The sequence below is a fragment of the Periplaneta americana genome, chromosome 2 (genome assembly GCF_040183065.1).
Source record: "Periplaneta americana isolate PAMFEO1 chromosome 2, P.americana_PAMFEO1_priV1, whole genome shotgun sequence".
NCBI lineage: Eukaryota > Metazoa > Arthropoda > Insecta > Blattodea > Blattidae > Periplaneta > Periplaneta americana.
Genome location: NC_091118.1, coordinates 144,044,241 through 144,063,139, shown reverse-complemented (window position 1 = coordinate 144,063,139; position 18,899 = coordinate 144,044,241). Strand labels below are relative to the sequence as shown.

The following is an 18,899-nucleotide window of genomic DNA, read 5'->3' as shown; positions in this document are numbered from 1 at the left end:
TCTACATCTTTGCGGGGAATTGAACCTATTTCCACAGGATTTTTTTTAGCCAGAAATGCTACCACTTGAATCTTATAAGAGAGCTAGGTCTATTTATATTTATTTCCTGTAATATTAACGAATTAGTTCGATTGATTCTTCGTAATGACGTCAACTTACTTACCTTCCATCTTGTCTTTGCAGCATCATGATTGTGTAGTATAAAAAGAAAACCATATTCAAACACTTAATTGCTTGAAATATGACGAAGGGATTGAGATAAGTGACTGAAGATGTAAATAACAAAGTTTTACGTGATGTGGAAACGTATCTTATGTTAGTGCAAGACAGGTATAACGGTGCATCATGGTATCGCTCTTTTTCCGTGAGAAATTGTAATGTTTCGATCCGTTAAATAAATACATTCTTTCTACACTGATAACTTGTGACAGTAAACAGAGTCTTATCGTCAGAAACGTGGGAGATTAATGTAATACGAGATAGCCGCTACGAGTTACTCAGTTGTGGTAGAGTACCATTTGTATTTGTCGCCTTTATGCAATATGTTAGTGATACGTAATTGACCGGGTTATGTATAGAGAGAGATGTAGTACTGAGAAGACCTAGTTTCATTGTTTTGTGAAAGTAGTCTATATCGTATGTAACTGTGATAAATGGGATATCTCAAACTGATGTCTCAATTGTTCAGCAGAGAGTACCGCTTCACTCTTTCACTTCACGTCTTCCTCAGCTCTCACTGCACTATGCTGACGTAATTTTAAAGAATGGGGTTACCGGATTTTACAAAGAAAGGTGGCTTTGATTCAGAAGAATATGAAGCACCCGATGGCGGATGGGGGTGGATTGTGGCCATCGGAGTTGCAGCTTTATTTGTAAGTACTTATGTCAATAATGGTATGCAATGTGTTGAAATAAACTCTAACCTTCCTGCTACCAAGGGGGGTAATGGGATTACCCTACTAATGATTTTTAGGATTGTTTCCATTTTTGTCCATATTTATTTTTTAAACTCCTTCTATTTGTCTGTTATATGTCTACTAACATTTTGAAATAAGAATGACATAAATAAATCACCTACTCTGAGAAGTTATTCGCTTTATTCATGTGGGATGATCTTGTTACTCCCCCCCCCCCCCCCATGGTAGTCTGTGTCATGAAAACTCCAGGATATTAAGGGGAAAGGATGGTATTTTTTGGTGAAAATGAGTAAATTAAAAAAAAAATTCTTTAAAATACTCTGTGATATGTGTGGAATGCATAGCATAACATTTTGTGGTTATTTGTGCCCTTATCAGATGTTGAGTCGCCATTTTTAAACTTTGTGTGTTATGGATTTTTAAATCACTCGCCCACTTTTATTGTTGTTTCCGGTAAATTAAATTTTCAAAAAAAAAATCTTTAAAATACTCCTTGATATGTGTGGAATGCATTGCATAACATTTTGTGGGTATTTGTTCCCTTATTGGATGTTGAGACGTCATTTTTAAACTTCCAGCGCTATGGATTTTTAAATCACACGCCCACTTTTATCGGTTTCAAGTAACTTCATTATTTTTTTTTTGCTACATTACCAGACAAAAGTGGATATAATTTCTGAACTATTAAAGATACATGCATAAAATTTAGAACACATTTTTTAGACTATTAGGAAGAGTTTCTCTGTAACAAGAATTTTGTTAATTGATTTCATTTTAAAAATACGTCCGTTTGTTTGCAAGAAAGGAAATCAGAAAATTGTTATTACATTTTAATTGTTTATTTTACAAACGTAGAGACTAATCTCAAAATTCTGTTATAGACAGTTTGTAGAACATGTTTTTGCAAATACATTGCAAAAAATTTTTGAATCTCTCTTTAAAAATGGTTTCAGTACAATCCTGCATTGGGTATATTTTTTTCAAATTTGGGCCCCGAAATATTTTTTTTTCAAAATATTTATATTTGGTTGAGTTCCTACAGCTATGAGCTCTTTACATACAAAAAATTAATATGTTACACCAAATACAGTAGGAAAAAAGTTAAAAAAAATTACCATCCTCTCCCCTTAAATTCAATCTGCAGCTTAATTTTCTTCATTTATGAATTTATCTGGCTCTAAATTATTTTCTTTCATGTTATTTTTGTCATTATTCATATTATTATTTATATTATCATGACCTTTGCTTTACAATTTTTTTTATTCCTGTGTGATAAGGTTGTTCTGAAAGCGATTTTGTTAGAAATAATTATTAGTGAACTCTTTTTTGGAGATGACCATTTTAGAATAGCTGGTGTTGGAACAGGCCTATTTGAATTAAAAAAGAACTAAATGTTTGTTTTATTTAATTTACAATTTTATTTATTTATTTTTAGAAGTTTCATAGATTTTTTTATAATTTTATTTTATTATATCTTTTGAAAATGTTCATGGCTATATAGATTGTATTCCAATATTTAAATTTCAACAAATACCTGAAATGATTTCCAATGGAAATATCTTGAAGGTACTGAAAGGAGACATTGGCAGTTAAAACATTATGGAAAGTGACCTTTATTGATAGAATTTAATTTTTGGAAATTGATATTGTGCTAGGTAACAATGCTGTTCAACATTTTAATACGTTCCAAAGTGTGCTAACTCACTTGACTTACGTATGCTTATTTGAACATTTTGAATTGCATGTAAAACTGAAAGTAGGCAATGTCTTAATAATAATCATTTTAATATCACTTCACAAAGAAATATGTTTATCTCTGATGTTACATAACAGAGTTTCAAATAACACAAACTATAATATTACCAATGATCACTTTAAAAACATCTTGTTTAGTAATTATGTATATTTATTTGAACATTTTGTATTACATGCAAAACTGAAAGTAGGCAATGTCTTAATAACAATCATTTTAGTATCACTTCACAAAGATATATGTTTATAGCTGATGCTACATAATAGAGTTTCAAATAATAGAATCTATAATATTACCAATGCTCACTTTGAAAACTTGTTGTTTAGTAATTATGTTTATTTATTTGAACATTTTGTATTACATGCAAAACTGAAAGTAAGCAATGTCTTACTAACAATCATTTTAATATTACTTCACAAAGAAATATGTTTATAGCTGATGCTACATAATAGAGTTCCAAATAACAGAATCTATAATATTACCACTGCTCACTTTGAAAACTTGTTGTTTAGTAATTATGTATGTTTATTTGAACATTTTGCATTACGTGTAAAGCTGAAAGTAGGCAATGTTTAAATAATAATAATAATAATAATAATAATAATAATAATAATAATATAATAATAATTATAATTTTAATATCACATCACAATGACTTACAGCTTGGAAAAAAAAACTGTGAGATTATAATGGGAATAACACGGAACGTAACACAGTTAGGAAAGTTTATGGGAAATAATAACGTTAATCTGCAAAATAAAAAATTGTTTATAAATGATTTTGCACGGTTTGGAAAATCACTCTTCAATGTTTAAATGAAAGAATAAAGTGATAAACAGAAGAACGAATGGGTAAATGAGAGATAAATTAATAGACAGGAAAATGAATTCGTAAATTAGGGAATAAATTCATGAATAGGGAATTAATTGATAAGTGAGTGAATAAATTGATAAATGGAAGAATAAATTTATGAATGAGTGAATGAATTGATAATCAGGAGTTTCCATTAGTAAATGAGAAAATAAATTTATGAGCAGGAGAATGAATTGATAAATGAGAATGAATTTATAAGCAGGAGAATAAATTGATAAATGAAAGAATAAACTGATAAATAGGAGAATGAATTGATCAAATGAGAGACTAAACTGAAAAATAGGAGAATGAATTGATAAATGAAAGAATAAACTGATGACTAGGAGAATTAATTGATAAGTGAGAGAATAAACTAATAAATAGGAGAATGAATTTATAAATGAGTGAATAAACTGATAACTAGGAGAATGAATTGATAAATGAGAGAATAAACTGATAAACAGGAATATTAATTGATAAATGAGAGAATAAACTAATAAATAGGAGAATGAAATGATAAATGAGAGAATAAATTGATAAATAGGAGAATGAATTGATAAATAAGAGAATAAACTGATAAATAGGAGAATGAATTGATAAATGAGTGAATAAGCTAATGAATAGGAGAATAAATTGATAAATGAGAGAATAAACTAATAAATAGGAGAATGAATTTATAAATGAGTGAATAAACTGATAAATAGGAGAATGAATTGATAAATGAGAGAATAAACTGATAAACAGGAATATTAATTGATAAATGAGAGAATAAACTAATAAATAGGAGAATAAAATGATAAATGAGAGAATAAATTGATAAATAGGAGAATGAATTGATAAATAAGAGAATAAACTGATAAATAGGAGAATGAATTGATAAATGAGTGAATAAACTAATGAATAGGAGAATAAATTGATAAATGAGAGAATAAACTAATAAATAGGAGAATGAATTTATAAATGAGTGAATAAACTGATAACTAGGAGAATGAATTGACAAATGAGAGAATAAACTGATAAACAGGAATATTAATTGATAAATGAGAGAATAAACTAATAAATAGGAGAATGAATTGATAAATGAGAGAATAAACTGATAAACAGGAATATTAATTGATAAATGAGAGAATAAACTAATAAATAGGAGAATGAAATGATAAATGAGAGAATAAATTGATAAATAGGAGAATGAATTGATAAATAAGAGAATAAACTGATAAATTGGAGAATGAATTTATAAATGAGTGAATAAACTGATAACTAGGAGAATGAATTGATAAATGAGAGAATAAGCTGATAAAAATAGGAACGAATTGATAAATGAGAGAATAAAACGATAGATGGAACAATGAATTCATAAATAGGAAATGGATTGATAAATTTGAGTATGAATTGATAAATGAGCGAATAAATTGATAAATGTGTAAATAGGTCTATAAATGAGGAAATGAATTACTAAATGAAGAAATGATTCAATAAATGAGCAAATGGTTTCAAGACTAAGTAATGTTATAAAATACAAGCAAGTAAATAAAAGATTAAATAAATAAATACAAAGAAGTAATGAAATTAATCATACAGTTACAAAGTAAAATAAAATGAAATCTATTGTGTAGATCTGTAGAGATGGTGTAAACTTTACACTGTAAACTTTACAGTGTAAAGGAACAAAGTAAATAGTCTTTACACGCTGTTATCACTCGACTGATTAAAGAAACCGGAACTTCTTTATCGCTTTGGAATGACAGTCGCTTTAATAAATAGAGAAGTCAATCACATACCTCCCTGAATTCATCTCAGCATAATCTTCGTTTTGGTCTCTATTCTAATGGTTATTTTATCTGGTAAACACGATAACAGGGCATGTAGATGTTTGTTGTATATAAATAGTACATGAAAGAACCCCAAGAATTGCTTCTGTAAGCTTTACGCGACATTGATATCTGATATTCGATGCCAATTCTGATATTTTCCGACAATTTGAACTGAGTTCTTATAGTAATTTTTCAGTCTTTATAAGAAAGTTCGAAGATTGTGCAGTAATATAGATGGATCATAGCGGCACTACGGTTTTGAGAATGGTGCTGCAATAAATGAAATGCCATTTTATGGTTTATATCATATATTTCTTCTGCGGACCTCTGGGAAAAGAACTAAAAAAAGAGACTAGTGAAGTGCTTTGTGTGGAGTGTGGCATTGTATGGGGGCAGAAACATGGAATTACTACGAAGCGAAGAGAAGCGATAGGAAGCATTTGAAATGTGGATATGGAGAAGAATGGAGCGTGTGAAATGGACAAATAGAATAAGAAATGAAACTGTGTTGGAAAGAATGAGTGAAGAAAGAATGATGCTGAAACTGATTAGAAAAAGAAAATGAAATTAGTTGGACCACTGGCTGAGAAGAAACTGCCTATTGAAGGATGCACTGGAAGGAATGGTGAACGGGATAAGAGTTCGGAGAGAAGAAGTCAGATGATAGACGACATTAAGATATGGGTATCCTATGGATCATTTAGGCTACAGAGATTAAGAGGAAGGCAGAAAATAGGAAAGATTGGAGAATGCTGGGTTTGCAGTGAAAGACCTGCCCTGTTGCAGAACACTTATGTATGTATATAATTATGGTTTATTTAACGACGCTCGCAACTGCAGAGGTTATATCAGTGTACCCGGTGTCCCGGAATTTTGTCTCGCAGGAGTTCTTTTACATGCCAGTATATTTACTGACATGAGCCTGTCGCATTTAAACACACTTAAATGCCATCGATCTCGGCCGGGATCGAACCCGCAACCTCGAGCATAAAAGGCCAGCGCTATATCAACTACGCTACCGAGGGAGACTTACGTATGTATGTATGTATGTATGTATGTATGTATGTATGTATGTATGTATGTATGTATGTATGTATGTATGTATTTTTATTGGGTTATTTTACGACGCTGTATCAACATCTAGGTTATTTAGCGTCTGAATGATATGAAGGTGATAATTCCGGTGAAATGAGTCCGGGGTCCAACACCGAAAGTTACCCAGCATTTGCTCGTATTGGGTTGAGGGAAAACCCCGGAAAAAACCTCAACCAGGTAACTTGCCCCGACCGGGATTCGAACCCGGGCCATGTATGTATGTATGCTTGTATGTATACAGGGTGTTTAAAAATACGGGGCATAATTTCAGGTATGTATTTCCCACATGTAGACAATCAAAATAGTTCATTACAACATGTGTCCGGAAATGCTTTATTTCCGAGTTATGGCCTTCACAACATTGAAATTCACCGGAACGTTTTTCTTTCCGCAGGTCGTTGCCGTCAAAGGAGACATTAAGAGGGCACTCTGACAGTTCATTGCGAGGCGAAGGTTACATTCAGTGTTGTGTAGGCGTTAGACTGTGCGACATGTATTCAAATCAAACAGACTTACGGGGCAGGCGTACACAAACTTCCTGGAAAACACCATACCTCATGTTTTAGAAGACACTCCACTGATCAATCGTCAACATATTCACTTCTTGCATGATGGCGCTCCTGCACACTTCAGTAGTACGGCTCGCCGGTACTTGGATCGAAGATTTCCTGATCGATAGATAGGTAGAGGTGGCCCAATTGCTTGGCCTCCACGCTCACCTGATCTGAACCCTCTCGATTTCTACTTGTGGGGCCATTTAAAATCATTGGTTTATTCGTCTCCGGTGCCTGATTTGGAATCCCTTCGGAATCGAATTGTGGCAAGTTCTGAGGACATACGCAATACTCCTGGAGTTTGGGATCGTTTTCGCAGGTCAATGAGACATCGATGTGAGGTCTGTATTCAAGCAGGAGGTGGACATTTTGAACATGTTCATTAATGACAACGAGCTGCGGAAAGAAAAACGTTCCGGTGAATTTCAATGTTGTGAAGGCCATAACTCGGAAATGAAGCATTTCCGGACACATGTTGTAATGAACTATTTTGATTGTCTACATGTGGGAAATACATGCCTGAAATTATGCCCCGTATTTTTGAAACACCCTGTATATATTTATGGAGATATTTGTCTCATTTCCGTGGAATTGCTGGAAGTCTCAAGTACATGGATCGGTCGTGGAAGACTCATTAGGCCTAGTTAACATGCACTTTCCTGGAACATGAGTTTATTTGTTCTTATTTTTCTGTTACAGTGTTGCAATGCTGCAAAACATTGATTTGGAAACTTATGCAGAGATGTACGTTTTCAAGATTCCTGGTGTCCAAAAAATAGTTTTGAGCATGCTATGTGTCTGTCTATCCGTTTCGGTATAGCGATTTCTCTCCTAAACGATTGGTGAGATTTTTAGGTAGAATACGTCTTTCCTCGCACCATTCAGGGGATCTATGGTGAAAAAATGGCATAATTTTAAATGCTTACTGTAACAAAACTAAAAACCACAGGCGAATGCTAATGTTATTAGTAGTTAGGTCATAAGCTTTTGTAACTTACGTGATCACTCCCAATGATGCTACATCTCCTCGCTACGGGCATGAGAGAGCCGAAACTGCGTATGGAATTAACCATGCCGCGCAGCCTCTCTCAGCGACATCTCGGCATGGATAGCAGCTACAGACCTATGCGACCAATAGTTTGATTTGTAAGCACGAGTTCTGCAATATTAGAGTGATAATAGACACGTACGATACATTTAGTGAACCATAGTGAACATTTTTATGATCTGGGACTAATTTCGGAATGTCGCTTCATATGAAGAGAAAATATACTGCATGCCTTTCATTAATTATTTCTCTTGATAGATTCATAGCCTACTCTCTATTTGTAAGCCCAAACAAACCAACACAACTATAGTGTCGTTTTCGAAGCATGTATTCTACTTTTTACTGAATCTGTTATAGAGCAAGTATTTTCTTTTAGATTCCGTATCTATGAAATAATTTATCTGAGAATGATGTATTTTTAGTGAGAGGTATATTTTTTATTTAAAACGAAAAATGAAAATCGAAATGAACTCGAAATCTAACCTAAAACCGTTTCCACATTAATTAATAAAACTGAAGGGTTCTTTACAAATAAATTGTGCAACATACAGTAGAGCATCGATTATCCGAAACAATTGGGAACGGGGGATGTTCGGATAACTGTTTTTTCGGATAATCAATCATTTACAAAAACAATTTGTGCCGGTGTTATAAGAGCAGTATGAAACAAAGAAACACTGATATTAAACACAAAACTGTACATACAGTATATATTTTGTATCACACGTCTTACAAATAACACAGAGAACTGACTAGCCTAGTTTGACAAGTTCAAAATGGTCATTAAAGTAGGGCTAAAGTTTAGGGAAAGAAGTTCAGTTTTTTTTTTGCCGCTAAATCTCGCAAACAGCGCTAGCGAAACTTCTACATGGCGCGCGCGCAAATTTGAATTTGCCGACTGAAGCGCTTTCGGTTAACCGATTTTTCGGTTGATCGGTATTCGGATAATCGATGCTCTACTGCAGCGGTCGTCAGCACTCGCTGAAATATGCAAAGGGTAAGCGGAGCCGTCCCATGTGCCCCGTCGTGCAGCAGGAAGAGGTAGAGAGCATACCCGCTAGCAGCTACTGTGCTCTCCGCGGGTAAGAGACGCTAGCCCCAGGGTGCTCTGTGCTGACGACCGCTGCTCTACTGTATCCCTGCTCTACTGTATCCCTAGTCTCCTATGTTTCGGAGAAATTGACATTATACACAGAATCATTTCTATTTCGAAAAGAATTATTTAAAAATTCAGAGCTGAATAGGTATGAAATAAATTTCCGTTTTGTTGTATAAGCTTAAGCATTTTTTACGAGCGGATGAACCATTCAAGAAACAAGGGGAAGGACTTGTTACGATTATATTGAAACATTAACATACTACTGATATTTATGTGTCAGTGATTTTAAATATGAGAACTAAATTTTAGGAAAGATTACAACAGTTATATTATGAAAATTTGTGAAAAATTAATTACATATATCTACGTAAACTAGTCCTGGGCATAAGAGGAGGAATGAAAGGGACGGAGTAACTCTCGTCCATGTCCTTTTCGCTTACTCCGCCTTATAAACAAATACACAGTAAGGCTCTTTGCATCAGTGGTGGATTTTAGGCGACCAGCGATCCGCCTGATACAATCCGTCACTGATCTTTCTGTCTGCTCGTAAAACACTAAAACATTACTGTCTCAGCCGGAGAAGATGGAGTGAGGATTTAAGGAGGTGGTCTGTAGTGACTCAATCGAGTTATTAGTGCCCAGGCCCGACGTAAACCATATAACTTATAAAACACAATGTGTTTTGTGTGTAATCCAGGAAAGGGAAACAGAACTTCTAATCTGAGTACAGATTAAAATATTTAATTATTTTGTGTATTCTAAATTATACCTAAGGGATATAAACTATAGGCAATAATAGCATTCACAATATGATAAAGAAATTAAGTTGTTGCGAAAAGCGTGAAACGTATAATGTGAAAATATATGTTACCTTCGTGAAACTTTTATTTATTTGACGGCCATTTTTCTTTCAAGAGAGACATGCAAATTTTGAACGGATGAGGAGATCTGTGGTAAAGAGTTGCAGAGATTCCATGTAAAGTTTATTTCGGGCATTTCCTTTAAGACTGGAACACAAAAACAGCTGTAGCTTGAAATGAAAGTGATTTCGAGCATAAGTATCTATGAAGTTCAAAAATATATATATATATATATATATATATATATATATATTGTAAGTTCTGAATTCTTACCTGAAGTGGACTCCACATGTTATGAAACACTCTGTATAAACAGAAAATAAAGCCGATATTAAAAATGTATTCCGAATAATTTCTTCTTCCTTTTTTTACTTGAAAATATCCACATATCGACCTACAAGGAGAGAAAAATTGTAACTTCTAACATGAAAGACATCTCTCATGATACCATGAAAACAGAAATGTAAGATGAACTTTGTGCATGGTGATTTTCCACGCCGTCTGTCTTGCTCTATTCTTTATTTATATATTTAAAATGCTTCGGTAATCTCCCTCATGTGGTATCAATTACATTGTGTCCATTTTCGGGTTTTCCCCTTGAAAATTCTCCTACGTTCCTTCAACGAAATAGTTGGCAATAGAGTGAGACAAGTGGCTAACAGGCTTGGAGCTGACATAGATTTCTCCTCACAGCCTTAATTTCCCTTGCAAGGATGAGCGATCGCGTACCTTTTCATTTCCCCTTCTTTAATTGCGTCATTCTTCCCAGTCGGTCTTGCTTCATTATCAAATTATCATTATTGGATAATCCTGCCTGTACTAGTATTTACTTAATTCTTAACTCCATCCTTACCTAACCTACATTTTTTTTACCGAGAATAAAGACATTTCACGCAAACCAAGGGATTCCATAGACTAAATTCTCTGTCACCTTCATGTTTGCCGCTTCAAGGGTTAGACCGATTGGTACGTTCCACACACAGTGGTCTCAGTGTACAATCTTGGTTTAAACATCTCGAAATTTGCATAGAGTTAAATTTTCGATATATCCCCAGTATGCTAATGTAAAATTTGTTGCTAGATCGTCACGTTGACACCGGATAGCTGCTTCGGACTCATCTTCGGCGACTTTCTGGAGGAGGTGGGTGCAGGCACAGCATTCGTGACTACAGGGGTCAGTGTCTGCATTGGTTCTGCAGCGTCTCTAGGTAAGAATGTATTCTGGTAGCAATTAGTAAAATATTCTCCTCTTTGAAACAGTGGATTTGATCGCAGAATCTTTCATGAAACAATATGTCTTTTTCTTCTTGATCATAATCGTCGTCATCATCTCTTTCTTCTTCTTCGTTAAAATTCAAACAGTTTTTTTTTTCTTTTCGTGTTAAATATTTATTCTATTAAAGAAGGGTCCAGAAGAAAGAAAGAGGATATTTGAAAACAATTGTAAAAACAAATTATTATTATTATTATTTTTATTATTATTATTATTATTATTGTTGTTGTTGTTGTTGTTGTTGTTGTTGACGATGATGATGTTGAAAAATCAATGATTGGTTCTTTCATAAGCTTGCTCGCTATCGTTCGTTGTTTCTGTCGAATGACTTCGTCTTTACTTGATTTAATTCCTAAATATATAACTTCATTAGAATTCTTGTTTTTTCTTATACCGTTCACCAAATTTAGGCCTAATTAGACCTAATATATATTTCCAATTAGATCTAATATATAAGGGGTTCAGAAGCAAGAGGTATGAGTGCACTTAAGTTATTTGTGAGGAAATGTGGTTGAAAATACTTACGATTTCATAAATACCGTGAAATTTATTTCAATTTTAGTGTGTGGTGTGGTTAAAAGATGTATTATCCTTTGCCACTAAAATGTTAAATGTTTTAGCTTGCCCTGGATGTACTTAACTCATGTTCTTACAAATGTCACTTGTACCTCTTTGCTTCTGAGCCCCTCATATATCTTGTATGAATCTTAAAAGCTCTATTTTTCGTACAATTCCATTACATTTCATGTCATGTTCTTCAAAACACTGAAATTCCCTGAAAATATTCACCTGATCTTCCGAAAATGTAAGTGAATAAAAATCTGAATATGTATTATATGTCTTTCTCGTGTTAAATTTTACTGTACCTGGGTAACATGTTTCGGCATGCTATTGGCCTTCTTCAGAACTGGTTGTTGCTGGTCTTGGCGCCTTTTGTTTTGTTTCCTGTGGGGGTGTGTTTGTGTAGTGTAATGTGGAGTCAAAGTCATCCCCCCCCCATAGGAAACAAAACAAAAGGCGCCAAGACCAGCAAAACAAAAGGCGCCAAGACCAGCAACAACCAGTTCTGAAGAAGGCCAATAGCAGGCCGAAACATATTAACCAGGTACAGTAAAATTTAACATGAGAAAGACATATAGGCTAATACATATTCCGAAGTGATATAGTGTTAAAAGTTGTGTAATTAAAATGTATAATGAATAAAAATATTTGTTTTTTCAGTCATCAACCCAACATAAAAACATTTTTGATCTTCCAATAATAAATTAAATTAAGTATTATAGTGCAGTAAGTGTAAAACCTTGATTTTTGTTTATTAATGATTTTCCTTCAGGAAACACGTTTAATTCTCTTGTTATAAGGAAAATCTAGTTGCCATCTGACTTTAATGCTGTCCTGTTAAATATATTCTTAATCTCACTTTCAGGTCTGGTGATGAACTACGCTCTGAATACCTTCACTTGCCGTCAAGTAGGTGTAACAGGCTCAATAATCTATTTCTTCGGGAGTTTTCTGACTGCATTTGCTACAAATGTCTACCAAATAATAGTTACATATGGTATAATGCAAGGTATTGGTCTCGGATTGATGGTTCCGGCTGCATTTACCAGCTTCAATCATTACTTTGTCCATCGTCGAACATTTGCAATGGCAATTACTCAGTTGATCATAGGTGTGGCGGCTATGGTGATCCCTCTTATTATACAAAAGCTTCTCGAAGAATACGGATTCCGCGGTACACAAGCCATTATTTCAGCCTTCACACTTCACGCCATGCTTGGCATGGTTGTCCAACAACCAGTGAAATACCACATGAAAAGAAGAAAGATGCCCATTTCGATACCAACAACTTACGTTAGACGTCCAAGCAGTGATGTAATTGTCCATGCAGAGAAGGGTTGGGAAGCAGGAATAGGAAAAGACGGTGAAGTGAACATAAAAATTCATCAGCATCTCTCAGTTAGCAATGAAAGCGAGTTAAATATAAAAATTCACCAACATCATTCAGAACTTCGTAAAATAAAACTCAGTAAAGATATATCTCAAGAGTTAATAAACATTCAGTTTCAAAAGAAGCTATCTGTTGACAGTGCTGATGAGGGGATATCAGTCGGGGTTGTGGAATTGAAAAATGATGATACTCCAAAGGAAGCTGTGGACGATAAGACATCAGGAGAGAAGCATGAAGGTACTCTTAGTGATGATGAAGGAAATGTACCTGAAGAACATAAGTTTTTGGTGCAAAGTGGACATTCTAAAAAATATGGACACGTTGAGCATGTAACGGCCGAAATTGGTATCACTCTCAAGACCTCAACAGCTGATTCTCCTGCTTCAAAACCAATGAAGCGCGGTTCTCAAGTCTCAACTTCAAGTCTAGATAAAAGAAAGAATGTCTATAGAATGAGATATGACTCAATAAGAAATGCTGCAAGCCTGGAGAGCTGTGAATCTCAAGATGGGTAAGTCTGTCCAGTTTTCAGAACTCTCAGGTACCCTATACTTTCCAAGCCACTAAAGACGATAGCACTGTATATGAATTTCTTATATTTCTGAAGAGAGAAGCATTATATCTCCTCGAACTTTGTAAACTCCATTTCACCACACGATTGAAACATTCGAAAGCTACATTATATTGAAATAAAAAATCAAAAGTCCATTTCAAATTCGTACATGAACAAATACTGTAAGAAAACAAAAGACTGCAAAACTATGATACAAACTTTAAGACTAAAAAAAATGTTTAGAATACAGCTTAATATATTTCGTTGTACCAGTAGGTACTTGAGCGCCCTTTCCGCTTTCAGTTAAAGAGACAACGCTTTTGTGCTTACATTACTCTTGACGTTGGTCGATAATTTTAAGTCACAATTTAGTAAGATCACTGTCTACTATTTTAATATTATGACCTGTACATCATACTGTCTGGCACTATTTTCCAATGTAAAAAAGAAGATCGGAAAACATAACGTTTGTATATTGCGTGCAGTTTATCTTTCCACGCTGCCATGTTTGCAGCTGTGCTGTGCACTACCGCGTCGGCTCTACATCCGTGAGCATGGAAAGATGCAATTCAAAACGTTAACAACTTTAGAAACATAAAAAACTACACAACAACCTGACCATAATGAAATTACCTATATCTTATTTTACTCTATTCTGTTATGTTCTATTCAACTCTATCCTGCTCTATTGTATTGTATTCTATTGTATTTTATTTTATTCTATTATATTCAATCTCTTCTACTCTATTATATTATATTCTATACTAATATATCCTATGCTACTATATTCTATTACATGTTATTATATTCTATCGTATTCTACTCTATTTTATCCCATCATGTTGCATCCTATTCTTCTCTGTTCTCTTATATTCTATTCTAATGTATTTTATTTTACTCATGTCTATTCTAATGAAATCTAGGCCTAATCTATCCTATTCTACTGTACTGTATTATATTCTACTCTATCTCATTTTACTCTATTCTATCATATTATATTCCGTTCTGCTCTATTGTATTATGTGTTGTTATACTCTGTCGCATTCTACTTCCTCATATTCCCCGTCATTATATTATATTTCAATCTATCCTATTCTACTCTGTTCTATGTTAGGCTATTATATTATATCGTCTTCTACTTCATCTTATTCCACGTGATCGTTACTTTATATACTCTCCTATTCTACTCTAGTCTATTATATTCTATATTATCCTACTCTACTGTATTATAATATATTATATTCTAATCTATCCTAGTCCACTCTAGTCTATTGTTTGATATTACATCCTATCCTACTCTCTTCTATATTATTCTCTTCTATTTTACACTTCTCTCTTTATTATATTCTATTTTATGCTGTTTGCTGACCTATTCTACTCTGTTGTATTCCATCTTATTGCATTCTATTCTACTCTATTTCACATTTCTCTCTATTACATTCTATTCTATGCTGTCCTATCTACTCTACTATATTTTATCTTATTGCATCCTATTCTACTCACTTCTATATTATTCTATTATGCTCTATTTTACACCTCTCTCTTTATTATATTCTATTCTATGCTATCCTATTCTATTCTTTTTATATTTCATCTTATTGCATCCTATTCTACTCTCTTTTATATTATTCTATTCTACTCTATTTTACACCTCTCTCTTTATTATATTCTATTCTATGCTATCCTATTCTATTCTTTTTATATTTCATCTTATTGCATCCTATTCTACTCTCTTTTATATTATTCTATTCTGCCCTATTTTACACCTCTCTCTTTATTATATTCTATTCTATGCTGTCCTATTCTACTCTTATATTTCATCTTATTTTATCCTGTTCTACTCTCTTCTATATTATTCTATTCTACTCTATTTTACACTTCTCTCTTTATTATATTCTATTCTATGCTGTCCTATTCTACTGTATTATATTTCATCTTATTATATCCTATTCTACTCTCATCTATATTATTCTATTATGCTCTATTTTACACTTCTCTCTTTATTATATTCTACTCTATGTTTTCATATTCCACTTTATTATATTTCATCTTATTGTATCCTGTTCTACTCTCTTCTATATTATTCTGTTCTACTCTATTTTACACTTCTCTTTAGTATATTCTGTTTTATGCTGTCCTATTCTACTCTATTATATTCCATCTTATTGCATCCTATTCTACTCACTTCCATATTATTCTATGATGCTCTATTTTTTTACCTCTCTCTTTATTATATTCTATTCTATGCTGTCCTATTCTACTGTATTATATTTCATCTTATTATATCCTATTCTACTCTCTTCTATATTATTCTATTCTACTCTATTTTTCACTTCTCTTTAGCATATTCTGTTTTATGCTGTCCTATTCTACTCTATTAAATTTCATCTTATTGCATCCTATTCTACTCTCTTCTATATTATTCTATTCTACTATATTTTTCACTTCTCTTTAGCATATTCTGTTTTATGCTGTCCTATTCTACTCTATTAAATTTCATCTTATTGCATCCTATTCTACTCTCTTCTATATTATTCTATTTTACTCTATTTTTCACTTCTCTTTAGCATATTCTGTTTTATGCTGTCCTATTCTACTCTATTATATTCCATCTTATTGTATACTATTCTACTATTTTATTATCATTCATGGCACTCTGTGCTATTATATGATATTCTGTAATATTTTGTAATTTGTTACATTCTTTTCTTTCCTATCCTATTCTACGTTATTCGATTCGTTTTTGCTCTCTTCTATTCTATTCTGTTATATCGTCCACTGTTGGTAAACAGGACTTTCAATTTTGCTATGAGTATTAAATTTTCAACTAGCTACCTTGCACTGAACTAGGCAATAATTAATTCTTTTTTTATCCCCCAGATGCGACAAGTGTTGGACTGCCGTCGTCAACTTTCTGGACTTACGCTTACTCCTAGATCCAGTCTACGTGAACATTTCGATCGGCATCTCTTTCTCCCTCATTTGCATGCTCCAGTTTTTCGCCTTTTATCCCATTCTTGTCTTGGATCTAGGATATTCCAAAGCAGACACTGCCATATTCATTGCTGTCTGCAACGCCTTGGATCTCGTGGGACGCGTCGTCATTGCTGTCATTGGTATCTTGAGTCCTAATTTCTCCAGCAGAGGACTCTTCCTGGTGGGAACAGTGACCACCGTCGTAGGAAGGCTTTGTAAGTAAAAAAAAAGTTACTTTAAAGTAATGTTACATTATGGTGATATTATTAATATAAAATCAAAGAGTTTGCAGAATTTGATTACAACTTGTGGGATTTCTAATGAACAAAGCGCCTGTGGCTTAGGTTTTCTCAGAGTATTTCGACTATGGCTGACATTCTTATTCCATCATCGCCATAGAATAGAATAGAAATACAAATAAGTTTCGAACGCTGTAACATTGCCTCTCGCCACTGAGTCCCAAAAGAACCTTCGTGATTGTCCTTCTTTGCGTTTCCTAGGCAAGATTCAAGCTTTCACAGAAGCTCAAAATGATCCTACATCTTTCATATCCTCAGGAGTTGAAAATGTCTATTCTGGATATATTAGCCTTTTGCGAGCTATAGTATCACAACCATAGACAGTGTGTCCTATTTCTGTTGTAATTAGACACAGTTCACAGATATCGTTCTCTGTCATGATCATCTTTTTAAGAATACTAATTTGGAGGCCTGTGGCCAACAAGAAAACCTGTAATTTATTTAATTTCTTATTGTTAAATTTGAGATATTCATTAGCCCTTGTTTTTTTTTATTTTTTAAAATCAATTTTCCACAATGACGAAAAATTTCACAGTCCATACGCAATGCGTTTAGAAATCTTTCGCTTGTCTGTAAGCTCAAGCAATCGCTATTACATTATTTGGTAACAGTGAATAAGGCCAATTCGTATTAGTAAAGGAAAAACCACTATTTTCTAATATGAACTTGCAAAAAAAGAAAGAAAAGAAAAGCATTAACACACTGAACAACATATTAACACACTGAACAACATCTCAATATCTCCAATTAATGTTTATTTATTTCATTTACCATAGCGGCAATATTGAAACAACTGAAACTCAAGTTTCTGTGAAAATAAACCCCATTCTTTTATTAGCAAATTATATTATTATTTTTTCTACAAAATTACTCTTTAATAAAATTACTGAACTTTCAAAAATCTTTCGTGACTTTTGAATAATAAGAAGGCGTCTAAGATTCTTTCCCAATTTTGGTGCCAAATATTTATATAATTTAAGGATGCTTGGTAGAAATTTCCAGTTGTTCCAGATGCTTTACCTCATCTGAAAAGAAATTGAATTTTCTCCAGAACTATATCAGATACACAAACTTTTCGCCAATAATAAAACAGACCCTACAGAGTTGACTTATATCCATAATAAGTAAGTTGGAATATTTTATTTCACTAGAAATGTGTATGTAAACCAACAAGTAATATTAAGGATTTCTAAGAATCTTATTTTAATTCCCTGTGGTGCATACTTAATCAATTTTATATTCAAGTTATCGTTTCCAGATTATTTTCTTTTTTTAATCTTCTAGTTCATTAAATTCTACGGGGTCTATCATAATTTCCTCTTTTTTATTATTATTTTTTACAATTTATGTTTTATGCTCATTGGTCCATAATTCTTTATAATATTTGAGCCTGTTCTCTTGTATTATATTATTTACACTAGCAGTGTTTCTTTCTGATTTATTCAATAATTTCATAATTTTATACGTCATATTTTATGCACAATGTGCATCATACTCTAAGCCCCTGATAAATTGTTCCCAAGTCTGTCGTTTAATAGTCTCCGACTTTCTCTTTCACCTATTGCACATTTTTGTTTGGTGTAGTTTATCTTCGTCTAATTTTCTTTGTGAATATTTTAAATAACATGCTAATTTATTATCCTGGGTTATATCTTGACAATAAAATTCATATATCTATGTTACGGAAATTACAGTGAAGTAGAAAAAAGAGCGAATCTTAAAAAACTGTGAATTTCTTATTCATTAACATCAATGGAATAAGTCCAAACTATACCTCGTCTAAATTATTGACAATGTTTATATCATTTGCAGTATCCACATGTATATGTTGTACAGATTTATAATTTTATTATGC

General features: G+C 33.1%; 1 protein-coding gene across 1 annotated transcript in view; it reads left to right on the top strand.

The window, feature by feature from the left end:
• Positions 1-492: 492 nt before the first annotated feature.
• Positions 493-18,899, top strand: part of LOC138694636 (uncharacterized) — a 22,893-nt gene continuing 4,486 nt past the window's right edge. Inside the window, exons 1-4 of the mRNA XM_069818560.1 lie at positions 493-872; positions 11,074-11,200; positions 12,692-13,727; positions 16,650-16,960. Coding sequence (XP_069674661.1) covers positions 765-872; positions 11,074-11,200; positions 12,692-13,727; positions 16,650-16,960 — 1,582 coding nt within the window. The 5' untranslated portion in view covers positions 493-764. The remainder of the gene's footprint in view (positions 873-11,073; positions 11,201-12,691; positions 13,728-16,649; positions 16,961-18,899) is intronic.